Source organism: Hemitrygon akajei, chromosome 18, assembly GCF_048418815.1.
Source record: "Hemitrygon akajei chromosome 18, sHemAka1.3, whole genome shotgun sequence".
NCBI lineage: Eukaryota > Metazoa > Chordata > Chondrichthyes > Myliobatiformes > Dasyatidae > Hemitrygon > Hemitrygon akajei.
The window spans coordinates 31,835,714-31,850,888 of record NC_133141.1 but is presented as its reverse complement, the minus strand read 5'-3'; the positions used below and the strand labels follow the sequence as shown (position 1 = coordinate 31,850,888).

General features: G+C 52.4%; 1 protein-coding gene across 2 annotated transcripts in view; it reads right to left on the bottom strand.

The window, feature by feature from the left end:
• The window catches only part of kif5ab (kinesin family member 5A, b), an 88,803-nt gene that overhangs the window by 44,013 nt on the left and 29,615 nt on the right, over positions 1-15,175 (bottom strand). For both annotated transcript variants that reach the window (XM_073071241.1, XM_073071243.1), the window contains exons 8-13: positions 11,666-11,790; positions 10,157-10,261; positions 5,553-5,701; positions 4,885-5,033; positions 1,722-1,882; positions 706-774 (exon numbers count right to left, since the gene is read on the bottom strand). In XM_073071241.1, the coding sequence (XP_072927342.1) occupies positions 706-774; positions 1,722-1,882; positions 4,885-5,033; positions 5,553-5,701; positions 10,157-10,261; positions 11,666-11,790 (758 nt within the window). The remainder of the gene's footprint in view (positions 1-705; positions 775-1,721; positions 1,883-4,884; positions 5,034-5,552; positions 5,702-10,156; positions 10,262-11,665; positions 11,791-15,175) is intronic.

Genomic DNA, 15,175 nt, shown 5'->3' with positions numbered 1-15,175 from the left:
AATATCTCAAAGATCTTGATGATAATGTGATAAACTAGATCAGTAAACTTGTGGATGACACCAAGATTGGGGGGGGGGGGGGGTGTAGTGGACAGTGAGGAAGACTATCTGAGCTTGCAGCAGGATCTGGACCAGCTGGAAAATGGGCTGAAAAATGGCAAATGGAATTTAATGGAGACAAGTGTGAGGTGTTGCACTTTGGTAGGGCCAGCCAGGGTAGGACTTACACAGTGAATGGTAGGGCAAATAAGGAGTGCAGTAGAATAGAAGGATCTGGAAATACAGGTCCATAACTCATTTAAAGTGGTGTCGCAGGTAGATAGGTTTGTGAAGAGGGTTTCTATGACTCTCCTATGTTTTCCAGGGAATGACAGATAGGCTACCCGGAGTCATTGGTCAATCAGATTTGGAGGAAGATGGCCCAGGGGCATTGCCAATAAGGTTCATAGGCAGGTTTCCCAATATCATTGGCCAATAGGATTCAGAGAACAGAGTCAATGTCCAATGGGGTTCAGAGAGAGGTTGCCCAAAGTTATTGGCAAATGGGATTTGGAGAGAGGTTTCCCAGAATCGCAGGCCAATGGGAATCGAAGACACATAGCCTGACACAATGGGAATGGAATGGATGTGCCGAAGGGGAAGGTTCTTCACTCCCTTGGACTCCCCAGGATCGGCGCAAGTGTGAGTGCAGCTCTCGGCCCTTACCTCATCCTGATCCAACATCTGCAGTTTGAGTTTCTCCACCATCTGGCTGTGAAAGTTGATTTCGTCATCCTGTGGGGACAGGCAGAGGACTCCATGTAAGGACACGTCAATCACTTCCACTGCAGTTGACCCAGGAGCTCATAACCCTGAACCAACCCTATACCTGAACTTGTCTTATTGATCATATTGGATCAAAGAAGCCATTTGGCCCAATCTATCCATGTTGGGCATCGATACCTCCTCAGGCCTCCTCCCATGTGTCCAATGAAAACCAAAGCAGTGGAATACCAGGAGGAGATAGAGAGGCCGGTGTCATGCTGTCATGACAACAACCTTCCCTCAATGTCAGCAAAACTAAAGAGCTGGTCAGTGACTTCAGACAGGAGAATGGTACATGTGCTCCTGTCTACATCACGGGTGCTGAGGTCAAGGGGGTTGAGAGCTTCAAGGAGTGAACATCACTAATAGCCCGTTCTGGTCCAAACACATAGACACCATGGCCGAGAAAGCTCACCATTGCCTCTAATTCCTCAGGAGGCTAAAGAAATTCAGTATGTCCCCATTGACCCTCACCAATTTTTACAGATGCATCTTAGAAAGCATCCTATCTGGATACAACGCGGCTTGGTATGACAACTGCTCTTCCTGAGAATGCAGGAAACCACAGAGAATTGTGGACACAGCTCAGCACATCACAGAAATCAACTTCCCCCTCTACAGACTCTGTCTATACTTCCTGCTGCCTCAGTGAAGCAGCCAGCAATATCAAAGTCCCCACCCACCCCGGACATTCTCTCCTCTCCCTCCTCCCATCGGGAAGAAGATACAAAAGCCTGAAAGTATGTACCACCAGGGTCAAGAACAGCTTCTATCCCACTGTTTAAGACTATTGAGCAGTTCTCTTCTACAATAACTTGGACTTGACCTTACAGTCTACCTTGCTATGATCTTGCACCTTATTGTCTGCCTGCACCAAACTCTCTCTCCTCGCCCATCCCTCTCTCTCCCTCCCTCACCTTCTCGTCCAGGTGCTTGTAGAGCTTGCGGATCTCCTCTTCGTACTTCTGTCTCTCCTCATTGGAGATATGGATCACAATGGAGGAGTTGTCCACCGCTGGGGTGATGTCGCACATCTCCTCCCTCTCTGGCAGCTGCTCACTCACAGGGACGTTCTCTCCTGCAGGGTGTGCGTGTATGTGTGCGTGTGTGTGTGTGTGTGTGTGTATATATACATGTGTGTTGGGGAGAGAGAGTGACGGAGTTATCAGGGAAGTGCTGTGGAAGGAAGACAGACTCAATGCCTCCCACAGACAGCCAGAGACATCCCAGACAGCTGAAAACATGGCAAGAAAAGATTCACCGGGATGTTGCCTGGACTGGAGGGCTTGAGTTACATAGAGAAGTTGTGTAAACTAGGATTTTATTCCTGGAACGTAGCAGACTGAGGAGCGTGGACATGGTGAAAGCTCATAGTCTTTTTCCCTCAAGGATTGGGGTGCTAACAAAGAGAACATAGGTTTAAGGGCAGGAGATTCATTAAGATTATTTAGAGATACAGCATTGTAACAGGCCCTTCTGGCCTAACAAGCCTGCAACACCCAATTACACCACATGACTAAATGAGCTACTACCCCGTATGTCTTTGGAATGTGGAGGAAACCCTATGCAGTCACAGGGCGAACATACAAACTCCTTACAGACTGTGGCGTGTCTGGGTCACTGGCACTATAATGTCATTACACTAACTGCTATAAAACACATTCTGCATGGAGTGGTTGGGCTGAAGGCTGTTTCACATCGTGCTCTTAGGGGTAGTGACCACTGTTTGGGCTCTTGGTGATGCCAGATGTGGGATAAATATCAATGCAGGACAAGGGGAGACTCGGTCTCATTCCGATTAGCGCTCCGGCAGCTGCTCAAGGAGCTGGGGTGGGGTTATGGTCTCATCTAGAATGGCAACACTACTGGCAGAACTCTCTCCTCACCGTCCCTCCCACAGCACGGCTCTCCCTCCTCACCGTCCCTCCCACAGCACGGCGCTCCCTCCTCACCGTCCCTCCCACAGCACGGCGCTCCCTCCTCACCGCCCCTCCCACAGCACGATACTCCCTCCTCACCGTCCCTCCCACAGCACGGCATTCCCTCCTCACTGCCCCTCCCACAGCACGATACTCCCTCCTCACCATCCCTCCCACAGCACGGCTCTCCCTCCTCACCGTCCCTCCCACAGCACGGCGCACCCTCCTCACCATCCCTCCCACAGCACGGCGCTCCCTCCTCACCGCCCCTCCCACAGCACGATACTCCCTCCTCACCGTCCCTCCCACAGCACGGCATTCCCTCCTCACTGCCCCTCCCACAGCACGATACTCCCTCCTCACCATCCCTCCCACAGCACGGCTCTCCCTCCTCACCGTCCCTCCCACAGCACGGTGCTCTCTCCTCACCGTCCCTCCCACAGCACGGTGCTCTCTCCTCACCGTCCCTCCCACAGCACGATACTCCCTCCTCACCAACCCTCCCACAGCACGACTCTCCCTCCTCACCATCCCTCCCACAGCACGGCGCTCCCTCCTCACCGACCCTCCCACAGCACGGTGCCCCCTCCTCACCGTCCCTCCCACAGCACGGCGCACCCTCTTCACCACCCCTCCCACAGCACAGTGTTCCCTCCTCACTGCCTTTCTCAGAGCACGATGCTCCCTCCTCACTGCCCCTCCCACAGCACGGCGCTCCCTCCTCACCTCCCCTCCCACAATACAGTTCTCCCTCCTCACCGCCCCTCCCACAGCACGGCGCTCCCTCCTCACTGTCCCTCCCACAGCACGGCTCTCCCTCCTCACCGTCCCTCCCACAACACAGTGTTCCCTCCTCACCTCCTTTCCCAGAGCACGATGCTCCCTCCTCACCACCCCTCCCACAATACAGTGCTCCTTCCTCTCCGCCCCTCCCACAGCACAGCGCTCCCTCCTCACCGTCCCTCCCACAGCACGGCTCTCCCTCCTCACCGACCCTCCCACAGCGGGGCGCTCCCTCCTCACCGTCCCTCCCACAGCACGGCGCTCCCTCCTCACCGCCCCTCCCACAGCACAGTGTTCCCTCCTCACCGCCTTTCCCAGAGCACGATGCTCCCTCCTCACTGCCCCTCCCACAGCACCACGCTCCCTCCTCAACCACCCCTCCCACAGCACAGCGCTCCCTCCTCACCGCCCCTCCCACAGTGTGGTGCTCTCTGCTCCATGCCCCTCCCTTGGTGCAGCGCTCCCACCTCACCAGCCCTCCTACAGAGTACAGTGTTCCTCAAGCACCACATCTCCTCTGTTAAACCACCTGTTCATTTCAATGAGATCTTCTCCTGTTCTTTTAAAGCCCAGACCCTGGATAACTAGGGCAAGACCTCCCCACTCCTGTTCTCACACCATCTTGCCAGCATGTTCATGTCCCTCTAACAGCTTGCTGTGCCCTACGTTAACACTGAGTGATAGGTGCGCAGGCCCCTTGATTCCCTGAACATCAACAATTCTGTCAAACATTTTAATCCCTGGTTGTCTTTGGGAGAGAATGAAAAAGAAGTGAGTGAAGTTAAACCAGGGGCAGGACTTGCATTGTGAACAGCAGGACCCCAGGGAATGTTGCAGAATAGAGGGACCTCGAGGTACAGGTACTGTACATGGTTTATTGAAAGTGGCGTGGCTGGCAGACAGGGTGGTGAAAAAGACATTTGGCACACTGGCCTTCAGAACATCGAACTCAGGACACCATGTTACGGTTGGACAAGATGCTGGTGAGAGCAGAATTGGACGATTGTGTGCAGTTCTGGCTACTCTGCTTTAGCAAGGAATCATGAAGCTGGAGAAGGTGCAGAAATGATTCATAAGGATGTTGCCAGGACTAGAGAGCTTGAGTTACAAGGAGACACTGGGAGAGTTTTCCTTGGAGTGAAGAAGGCTGAGGGGTGGCCTGGCAGAGGTTTATAAACTGTGAAGGGCAGATATAAAGTGAGTGATCATAGTTGGGGAGTCCAAACATAGTTAGGGAAAGATTTAAAGGGAGACAAAAAAGCTGTAGATGCTATAGGGGACGGAGGGGGTCAAAGAGACAGGGAGGTGAGGGGGGGAGGGGTTTTGCAGGAGATGGATTGTGGTGGCGGGGGGGAGACGGTCGACAGAGGGGACATACCGTCACGCCATCGGCTGAGCTCAGCCTCCAGCCGTCGGATGGTCTCCCTGTGAGCCTTGTTTTTCTCCTTCTCCTTTTCGTACTTCTTCTTCCACTCCTCTGCTGTCAGCTCCAGGTTGACAGAGGCTGTGTTCCTGATAGTCTTTGCCCTGCCAGGGCAACAGAGGAGATCTGAGACCCATCCACCCAGAAAGAACACTGCACTTGGAGAGAATGCTGTGCTGTGGGAGGGGTGATGAGGAGGGAGTGCTGCGTTGAGGGTAGTGAGGAGGGAGTGCTGTGCTGAGGGAGGGGTGGTGAGGAGGGAGGGCTGCGCTGTGGGGGGGGCTGGTGAGGAAGGAAATTTGGACTTGTTCTATAAGAGTGAGAATTTATGGCAGAAAGAGAGAGAATAAGATTAAGAGGGTGAAAGAAACAGCAAGGAAGAAACAGGACAAAAGGCAGTGACAGAGCAAAAGTTAGAGTGAGAGAGAGGGAAAAAGGGGAAGGAAAAATGGAGTGAGAGAGAGATGAATATAGACAAAGATAGAACAAGAAAGAGAGGGAAAGAGTTAGACAACGATGGAAGAGGGGACAGACAGGCAGATGGAGAGCACTGCTAACTGAGACTCAACATGACCTCCAGGCCTGGTGCTGGCGGTCTGCCATGCCTGTGCGAGGCGGCCTACCTCTGCCCGAACATGAGGGTGGATCTGGTCTCCGCGTCATTGTAGCTGGATGGCGAGCAGCAGATGACGATCGTGGTCCTGCAGTTGCCTCCAAGGGAGTCCTGAAGGATCCGGGTCATCTTGCTGTCACGGTACGGCACGTGAGCTTTCTGGAACAGCAATGGAGGACATGGTTAATGGCATGGGAATTGTGGCATTTTGGACATACAGTATGTGGGAGATCGCAACTGGGTCACCAAGTGCAATTTCATAAAGCACAGAACCATCAGATTTCTGGATGGTCATGAACCCATGAACACTACCTCATTATTCTGGTCTCTTTTCAACCAGATAGAACAATACAGCACAGTACAGGCCCTCCAGTGCACAATGTTATATTGACCTTTTAACCTACTCTAAGATCTTACTTAGCTCTCCGTTTTTCTATCATCCAGGTGCCTATCTAAGAGTTTTTAAATGGCCTGAATGTATCTGCCTCTACCACCACCCCTGAAAGTGTGTTCCACATACCCACCACACTCTATATTACCTCTGACATCGGCCCTACACTTTCCAACAATCACCTTAAAATAACATCCTCTGGGATTAGCTAATTCCTCCCTGGGAAAAAGTCCACTCGATCAATGTCTCATTATCTTGTACACCTCTATCAAGTCACCTCTCATCCTCCGTTACTCCAAGGAGAAAAGCCCTAGCATGTTCAACCTTTCCTCATAAGACATGCTCTCTAATCCAGACAGCATCCTGGTAAATCTCCTCTGCACTGTCTTTAAAGCTTCCACAGCTTTGTTCCTATAATGAGGCAACTAGAACTGAACACAATACTCCAAGTGTGGTCTAACTATGGTTTTACAGAGCTGCAACATTACCTCACGGCTCTTGAACTCAATCCCCCGACTAATGAAGACCAACACATTGTACACCTTCTTAACCAGCCCATCAACTTGTACGGTAACTTTGAGGATCTATGGACGTGGACCCCAAGATCCCTCTGTTCCTGCACACTGCTCGGAATCCTCTCATTGACCCTGAACTCTGCCTTCGGGTTTGACCTTCCAAAGTGAATCACTTCACACTTTTCCGGGTTGAACTCCATTTGCCAATTTTCAGCCCAACTCTGTGTCCTGTCAATGTCCCTTTGTAACATACAACAATCTTCGACACTATCCATAATATAATATAAATAATATTATATTGTTGGTGTATTTCTTACTAAACTCTTCTCGGGCTTCCAACCGGGTTCAGGTATAGATTTTAACTGACGTTTCGATGACAAACTCTGCCATCTTTTGTCTTGCACTGTAGTGCTGCCATAAAGCAACAAATTTCACAACATATCAGTGAGAATAAACCTGATTCTGATTCTGTGGGACATGGAATAGTACAGGCCCTACAGCCCACAACACTGTGCTGACTGATATAAACCAACTCTATGGTCAATCTAACCCTTCTACACAGCCCATACCCCTCCATTTTCTTTCCATCCTTGCCTCTGTCCATGTCTCTCTCCTTCATTCTAAAAGAGAAAAGCCCAAGCTCACTCAAATTTTCCTCATAAAAAATATTCACCAGTCCTAGCCACATCCTGGTAAATCTCCTCTACACCATCTCTAAAGCTTCCATGCCCTTCCTATAATGAGGTGACTGGAATTGAATGCAATATTCCAAGTGTGGTCTAACCAGGGTTTTATAGAGCTGCAATGTTACCTCGTGGCTCTTCAAGCCAATTTTCTGATTAATGGAGGCCAACACATTATTTGTCTTCACTGTCCATACAAATACATGGTTCCTTGAAAGTGGTGATACAGGTAGACAGGTTGGTGAAGGGGTTTGGCACGTTGGCCTTCATCCGCCAAGGTACTGAAACTACACAGGGTTATGTAGTAGTTGTACAAATGTTGATAAGACTGTACTTGGAGTACGGCACAGTTTTGGTCATCTGTTAAAGGAAAGATGTGGTTAAATTGGAAAGAGCAGTGAAGATTTATGAGGATGTTGCTGGGACTGGAGAACCTGAGTTATCAGCAGAGATTGGCCAGGCTCAGTCTTTATTCCTTGGAAAGTAGAAGTGCTTAGAACTATGAAAGGCATGGATAGGGTAGGTGGTGCAGATATTTCCCTAGGGCAGGGGAGACTATAATTAGGGGTCATAGATTTAGGGTGAGAAGCAAAAGATTTAAAAGGGACCTAAGGGCCAGAGGGTGGCGAGTATATGAAGCGAGCTGCCAGAGGAAGTGGTTGAGGCAGGTACGTGGAGGGGTGGGGCTTGGAGGGATATGGACCGAACACAGGAAATTGGGACTGGCTGGATGGGCATTACAGTGGGCATGGACAGACAGGTTGGACTCTATGACACAAAAAGTTGGAGGAACTCTGCAGGTCTGGTAGCATCTGTGGAGGTAAATTGACAGTCGAGGTTTGGATCAAGATCCTTCATCTAGACTGAAAGAGGGGAGATAGCTGGAAGAAAGAGGTGGAGGGAAGTGCTGAGTGTGTCTCCATAGATGCTGCCTGACCTGCTGCTTCCTCCAGTGCTCCAGATTTCAGCGTCTGTGGTTTTCTGTGTCTCAACAAGAGGCATGAGATCGCATTACAGCTGTACAAGATGTTGGTGAGCTTGCACTTAGAGTACTTTGTGTTGTTCTGGTTACCATACTATAAGACCATAACACATAAGAGTTAAATTAGGCCATTCAACCTATCCAGTCTGCTTTAGCATTCCATCACTTCTGATTTATTATCCCTCTCAACCCCATTCTCCTGCCTTCTCCCCGTAACCTTTCACACCCTGACTAATCTAAAACCTATCAGCCCCTGCCTTCAACACATTCAATGACGGCCTCCACAGCCACCTGTGGAAACAAATTCCACAGATTCATCACCCTCTAGCTAAAGAAATTCCTCCTCATCTCCATTCTAAATAGTCAGCTCTCTATTTTGAGGCTGTACCCTCTGATCCTAGACTCCCCCACTACAGGACACATCCCCTCCACGGTCACTCAATAGCTAGGTCTTTCAACATTCGGTAGGTTTAAATGAGACCCCCCCCCCCCCATTCTTCTGAATTCCAGTGAGTACAAGCCCAGAGCCATCAAATGCTCCTTATATGTTAACCCTTTCATTCTTGGAATCATAAATGGAGAGGGCACAGAAAAAATTCATAAAGATGTTACTGGAACTGAAGGTCTTGAGTTGTAAGAAAAGAATGGACAGGCTGGGACTGTTTTCCCTGGAGCAAAGGAGGCTAAGGGGTGACTTGATGGAGGTTTATAAAACTGGTGGTCAGTCTTTTTTCCAGTGTAGGGGAGTCAGAGAGCACAGGGTTAACATGAGAGGAGAGAGATTTCAAGGGGTTTGTTTTTCCACACAATGTGTGGTCATTATATGGAACGAGCTGTCAGAATAAGTGGTAGAGATGTGCAGAATTACAGTGTTTAAATGTCTTTTGGCCAAGTTCATGGATAGGAAAGGTTTAGAGGGATAGGGGTCAAATGTGGGACGTAGTTGGCAGTATCTTGGTGAACCTTGCCTGCACTCTATTCCTGTTACAGGCTGAGCAGGCCTGTACGGAATATTCCAAGTGTGGCCTGATCAAAGTTTTGTACAACCACAATATGACTTTGTTACTCATACACTCAGTGCCTGTATACCACCCCTTCAACTTGTGTGGCCACCTTTAGGGAGCTATGGATTTGGACCCCAGGATCCCTCTGGACATGAGTGCTCTTAACGGTTAGCTCATGTGGGCCTCTTGGTCGGCAGTATTTTTGTGAACCTCTGCTACACTTTCTCGAGAGCCTCCACATCCTTCCCGTAATGGGGCCTCGTCCTAACATATTCTTGTTTCAAAGATAAGAATAGTTTGCAGGGATTTGGGCCAAATGCTGGGAGCTCTATAAAACTCTGGTCAGACCACACTTGGAGTATTGTGTTCAGTTCTCATTATAGGAAGGATGTGGAAGCTTTAGAGAGGCTGCAGAGGAGATTTACCACAACATTGCGAGATTGGAGAGCATGCCTTGTGAGGATAGGTTGAGTGAGCTGGGGCTTTTCTAGAGCAAAGGAAGATGAGAGATGACTTGAGAGAGGTGTATAAGATGATAAGAGACTTAGATCGAGTGGACAGCCAACACTTTTTTTCCAGGGCAGAAATGAACACAGGGGAACATAATTTTAAGGTGATTCAAGGAAAGTATAGGGGAAATGTCAGAGGGAGGTTTTTCACACAAAGTGTGGTGATTGCGTGGAACACCTTGCCAGGGATGGTGGTAGAAGCAGGTACATTAGGGACAACTCTTAGATAGGCACATGGATGATAGAAAAATGGAGGACTATGTGGGAGGGAAAGGTTAGATTGATCTTGCAGTAGGTTAAAAGGTTGGTACAACATTGTGGGCTGAAGAGCTTGTCCTGTGCTGTAATGTTCTATGTTCAGTGGGAATGTCTTAGATGGGAATCTTGGTTAGTATGGAGCAGCTGGCTGAAGTGCCTGGATCTGTGTTGTGTGACTCTAACTGAATAGAAAATGCAGGGATGAGGGGCTGAATGGCCCTCTGCTTCTCCTCCTGGTATGGTGGGCTGGAAGGTGGTTTTCGTTGACCTACCGTTCCTTCGGCCAGGGCGGAGATGACATTCCCCAGGGAGGACAGAGACTTGTTGATGTTCTTCGCTTCATCCAGCACTGCTCCTTCAGCCCCTGTCTTGCTGACCTGTGAGAGGAGAACCAGAACGAGATCACTTCAAACACCGAGCCACCTTTCCCAAGGCCTACGTGCAACCCCCATCCCACCCACAGTCAGGGAAACAGGACCTTTGGCCCATTGCGTCAACGCCAACTGTCACCACCTATTTACACTGACCCCATTGCACTCTGCCCGTGTTCCCATGGACTACCCCCACCCCCCGATTCTACCTCTCACACACACTGTAAGTAGGTGCAGAGAACTGTGTAGGTGGGGGAGGAGACAGAGTGAATGGGGAGGAGGAAGAGGTGGGAGAGAGGGGGGTAGAGATGGATGGGAGATGGGAAGAATTGTGAAAGGGAAGGGGAAAAGGGGTGAGAGGATGGGGGGTTCAGTGCAGGAGAGGAATGGGGGAGAAGAGAAGGTGATGAGCTGAATGAGAATAGTTGAAGAGGGAGAGGGAAAAGGGTGGGGAGAGAGATGGAGTATATGGGACAGAAGGTGAAGGTCTGGAGTTGGATAATGGGAAAGAGGGATAGAAGGAGAAGGGAGAGGAAAAGAGGGGAGAAGAGAGAGGGGAGGAATGGACTGGGAGGTAAAGGAGAGGGGAGAAGAGGGCAGGGAGAGGTGAGCAGTGGATGGAGAGGAGAAGGTAAAAATGGATGGGGAGAGGTTCAAACACTTATTTATCTTGCAAACACCAAATAAGTGTTGTAAAACAACACTCAGTAAAGCAACCAGTACAATCATAGACCCCACCCATCCAGGACATTCTCTCTTCTCCCCTATCCCATCGGGCAGAAGATACAAAAACCTGAAAGCACCAGGCTCGAGAACGGTTTCTATCACGCTGTTATGGGACTGTTCACTCATACGATAAAAAGGACTTTCAACATCACAATCTACCTCGTTATGACCTTGCACCTTATTGTCTGCCGGCACTGCACTTTCCCTGTGACTGTGACACTTCATTTTGCATTGTGTTATTATTTTACCTTGTTCTACCTCAATGCACTGTGTAATGATCTGATTTGTATGAACAGTGTGAAAGGCAAGTGTTTAACTATATCTCAGTACATGTGACAATAATAATCCAATTCCATTACCAATAGAATGGACATGAGTGACTCCTGTCTCACAAAGATGACTCAAAAAAAACGTGGAGCCATATCAAACCCATCGCAAGCCTCAGGTGAAGATTCAATGGAGGTGTGAATGGAGGAATGGGGACGATTAAGAACCCTGCCCAAACAGCAAGCCGTAATCCAATTGTCCATCTCTGTGGGATTCATAGTCCAAGGACCTGTGAAGGCAGTACTTGACCTTTCCATGAGGAAGCCAGCTTCTCAGAGAGAAGGTTGGAGGTGAAGCAGTGGACAAGACAGAGGGAAATGAGGGGACAATGCACCAATACAACACCAACTCATGTACCTTCTCGCTTCCTGCCAAGTCGACCAGGTAGAGCTTCCCGCTGAGTTTCTGTTCTGTCTCTACATTCTCCTGTTTGATGTTGATCAGGAAGATGCTGTGGCTCCGGGAACTGTGTTCATTCATGTCTGAAGGGTAGGACAACTGGAGTAAGACCCACAACAGGAGCACCATGCACAATTCCCGTCTCCCTCTCCCTGGGTCAGACCCACACCGGGAGCATCATACACAGTTCCCATCTCCCTATCCCTGGGTCAGACCCACACTGGGAACACCATGCACAGTTCCCGTCTCCCTCTCCCTGGGTCAGACCCCACCGGGAGCATCGTACACTGTTCCCGTCTCCCTATCCCTGGGTCAGACCCACACCGGGAGCACCGTGCATAGTTCCCGTCTCCCTATCCCTGGGTCAGACCCACACGAGAGCACCGTGCACAGTTCCCGTCTCCCTCTCCCTGGGTCAGACCCACACCGGGAGCATCGTACACTGTTCCCGTCTCCCTATCCCTGGGTCAGACCCACACCGGGAGCACCGTGCATAGTTCCCGTCTCCCTATCCCTGGGTCAGACCCACACGGGAGCACCGTGCACAGTTCCCGTCTCCCTATCCCTGGGTCAGACCCACACCGGGAGCACCGTGTACAGTTCCCGTCACCCTATCCCTGGGTCAGATCCACACCGGGAGGACTGTGCACAGTTCCCGTCTCCCTATCCCTGGGTCAGACCCACACCGGGAAAACTGTGCATAGTTCCCGTCTCCCTATCCCTGGGTCAGACACACACCGGGAGCACCGTGTACCATTCCCGTCTCCCTATCCCTGGGTCAGACCCACACCGGGAGCACCATGCACTGTTCCCGTCTCCCTATCCCTGGGTCAGACCCACACCGGGAGCACCGTGCACAGTTCCCGTCTCCCTATCCCTGGGTCAGACCCACTCTGGGAGGACTGTGCACAGTTCCCGTCTCCCTATCCCTGGGTCAGACCCACACCGCGAGCACCGTGCACAGTTCCCGTCTCCCTATCCCTGGGTCAGACACACACCGGGAGCACCGTGTACCGTTCCCGTCTCCCTATCCCTGGGTCAGACCAACACCGCGAGCACCGTGCACAGTTCCCGTCTCCCTATCCCTGGGTCAGACCCACTCCGGGAGCACCGTGCACAGTTCCCGTCTCCCTATCCCTGGGTCAGACCCACTCCGGGAGCACCGTGCACAGTTCCCGTCTCCCTATCCCTGGGTCAGACCCACACTGGGAGCACCGTGCACTGTTCCCGTCTCCCTATCCCTGGGTCAGACCCACACCGGGAGCACCGTGCACAGTTCCCGTCTCCCTATCCCTGGGTCAGATCCACTCCGGGAGCACCGTGCACAGTTCCCGTCTCCCTATCCCTGGGTCAGACCCACTCCGGGAGCACCGTGCACAGTTCCCGTCTCCCTATCCCTGGGTCAGACCCACACAGGGTGCACCGTGCACAGTTCCCGTCTCCCTATCCCTGGGTCAGACCCACTCCGGGAGCACCGTGCACAGTTCCCGTCTCCCTATCCCTGGGTCAGACCCACACCGGGAGCACCGTGCACAGTTCCCGTCTCCCTATCCTTGGGTCAGACCCACTCCGGGAGCACCGTGCACAGTTCCCGTCTCCCTATCCCTGGGTCAGACCCACACTGGGAAAACTGTGCATAGTTCCCGTCTCCCTATCCCTGGGTCAGACCCACACCGGGAGCTCCATGCACAGTTCCCGTCTCCCTATCCCTGGGTCAGACCCACACCGCGAGCACCGTGCACAGTTCCCGTCTCCCTATCCCTGGGTCAGACACACACCGGGAGCACTGTGTACTGTTCCCGTCTCCCTATCCCTGGGTCAGACCCACACCGGGAGCACCGTGCACTGTTCCCGTCTCCCTATCCCTGGGTCAGACCCACTCCGGGAGCACCGTGCACAGTTCCCGTCTCCATATCCCTGGGTCAGACCCACTCCGGGAGCACCGTGCACAGTTCCCGTCTCCCTATCCCTGGGTCAGACCCACACCGGGAGCACCCTGCACAGTTCCCGTCTCCCTATCCCTGGGTCAGACCCACTCCGGGAGCACCGTGCACAGTTCCCGTCTCCCTATCCCTGGGTCAGACCCACACCGGGAGCACCGTGCACAGTTCCCGTCTCCCTATCCTTGGGTCAGACCCACTCCGGGAGCACCGTGCACAGTTCCCGTCTCCCTATCCCTGGGTCAGACCCACACTGGGAAAACTGTGCATAGTTCCCGTCTCCCTATCCCTGGGTCAGACCCACACCGGGAGCTCCATGCACAGTTCCCGTCTCCCTATCCCTGGGTCAGACCAACACCGCGAGCACCATGCACAGTTCCCATCTCCCTATCCCTGGGTCAGACACACACCGGGAGCACCGTGTACCGTTCCCGTCTCCCTATCCCTGGGTCAGACCCACACCGGGAGCACCGTGCACAGTTCCCGTCTCCCTATCCCTGGGTCAGACCAACTCTGGGAGCACCGTGCACAGTTCCCGTCTCCCTATCCCTGAGTCAGACCCACTCCGGGAGCACCGTGCACAGTTCCCGTCTCCCTATCCCTGGGTCAGACCCACACCGGGAGCACCGTGCACAGTTCCCGTCTCCCTATCCCTGGGTCAGACCCACTCCGGGAGCACCGTGCACAGTTCCCGTCTCCCTATCCTTGGGTCAGACCCACTCCGGGAGCACCGTGCACAGTTCCCGTCTCCCTATCCCTGGGTCAGACCCACACCGGGAGCACCGTGTACAGTTCCTGTCACCCTATCCCTGGGTCAGATCCACACCGGGAGCACTGTGCACAGTTCCCGTCTCCCTATCCCTGGGTCAGACCCACTCCGGGAGCACCGTGCACAGTTTCCGTCTCCCTATCCCTGGGTCAGACCCACACCGGGAACACCGTGCACTGTTCCCGTCTCCCTATCCCTGGGTCAGACCCACTCCGGGAGCACCATGCACAGTTCCCGTCTCCCTATCCCTGGGTCAGACCCACTCCGGGAGCACCGTGCACAGTTCCCGTCTCCCTATCCCTGGGTCAGACCCACACCGGGAGCACCGTGCACAGTTCCCGTCTCCCTATCCCTGGGTTAGACCCACCCCGGGAGCACCGTGCACAGTTCCCGTCTCCCTATCCCTGGGTCAGACCCACACCGGGAGCACCGTGCACAGTTCCCGTCTCCCTATCCCTGGGTCAGACCCACACCGGGAGCACCGTGTACAGTTCCCGTCACCCTATCCCTGGGTCAGATCCACACCGGGAGCACTGTGCACAGTTCCCGTCTCCCTATCCCTGGGTCAGACCCACACCGGGAGCACCGTTCACAGTTCCTGTCTCGCTACCCTTATGACTGACTATCAATGCCTCTCTTAATTTTAAGAACCTCTATCAGGTCTCCCCTCAGCCTCTGCCGCTCCAGAGAAAACAACCCAAATTTGTCCAACCTCTCCTTATAGCTCATGCTGTCTAATCCAGACAGCATCCTGGAGAA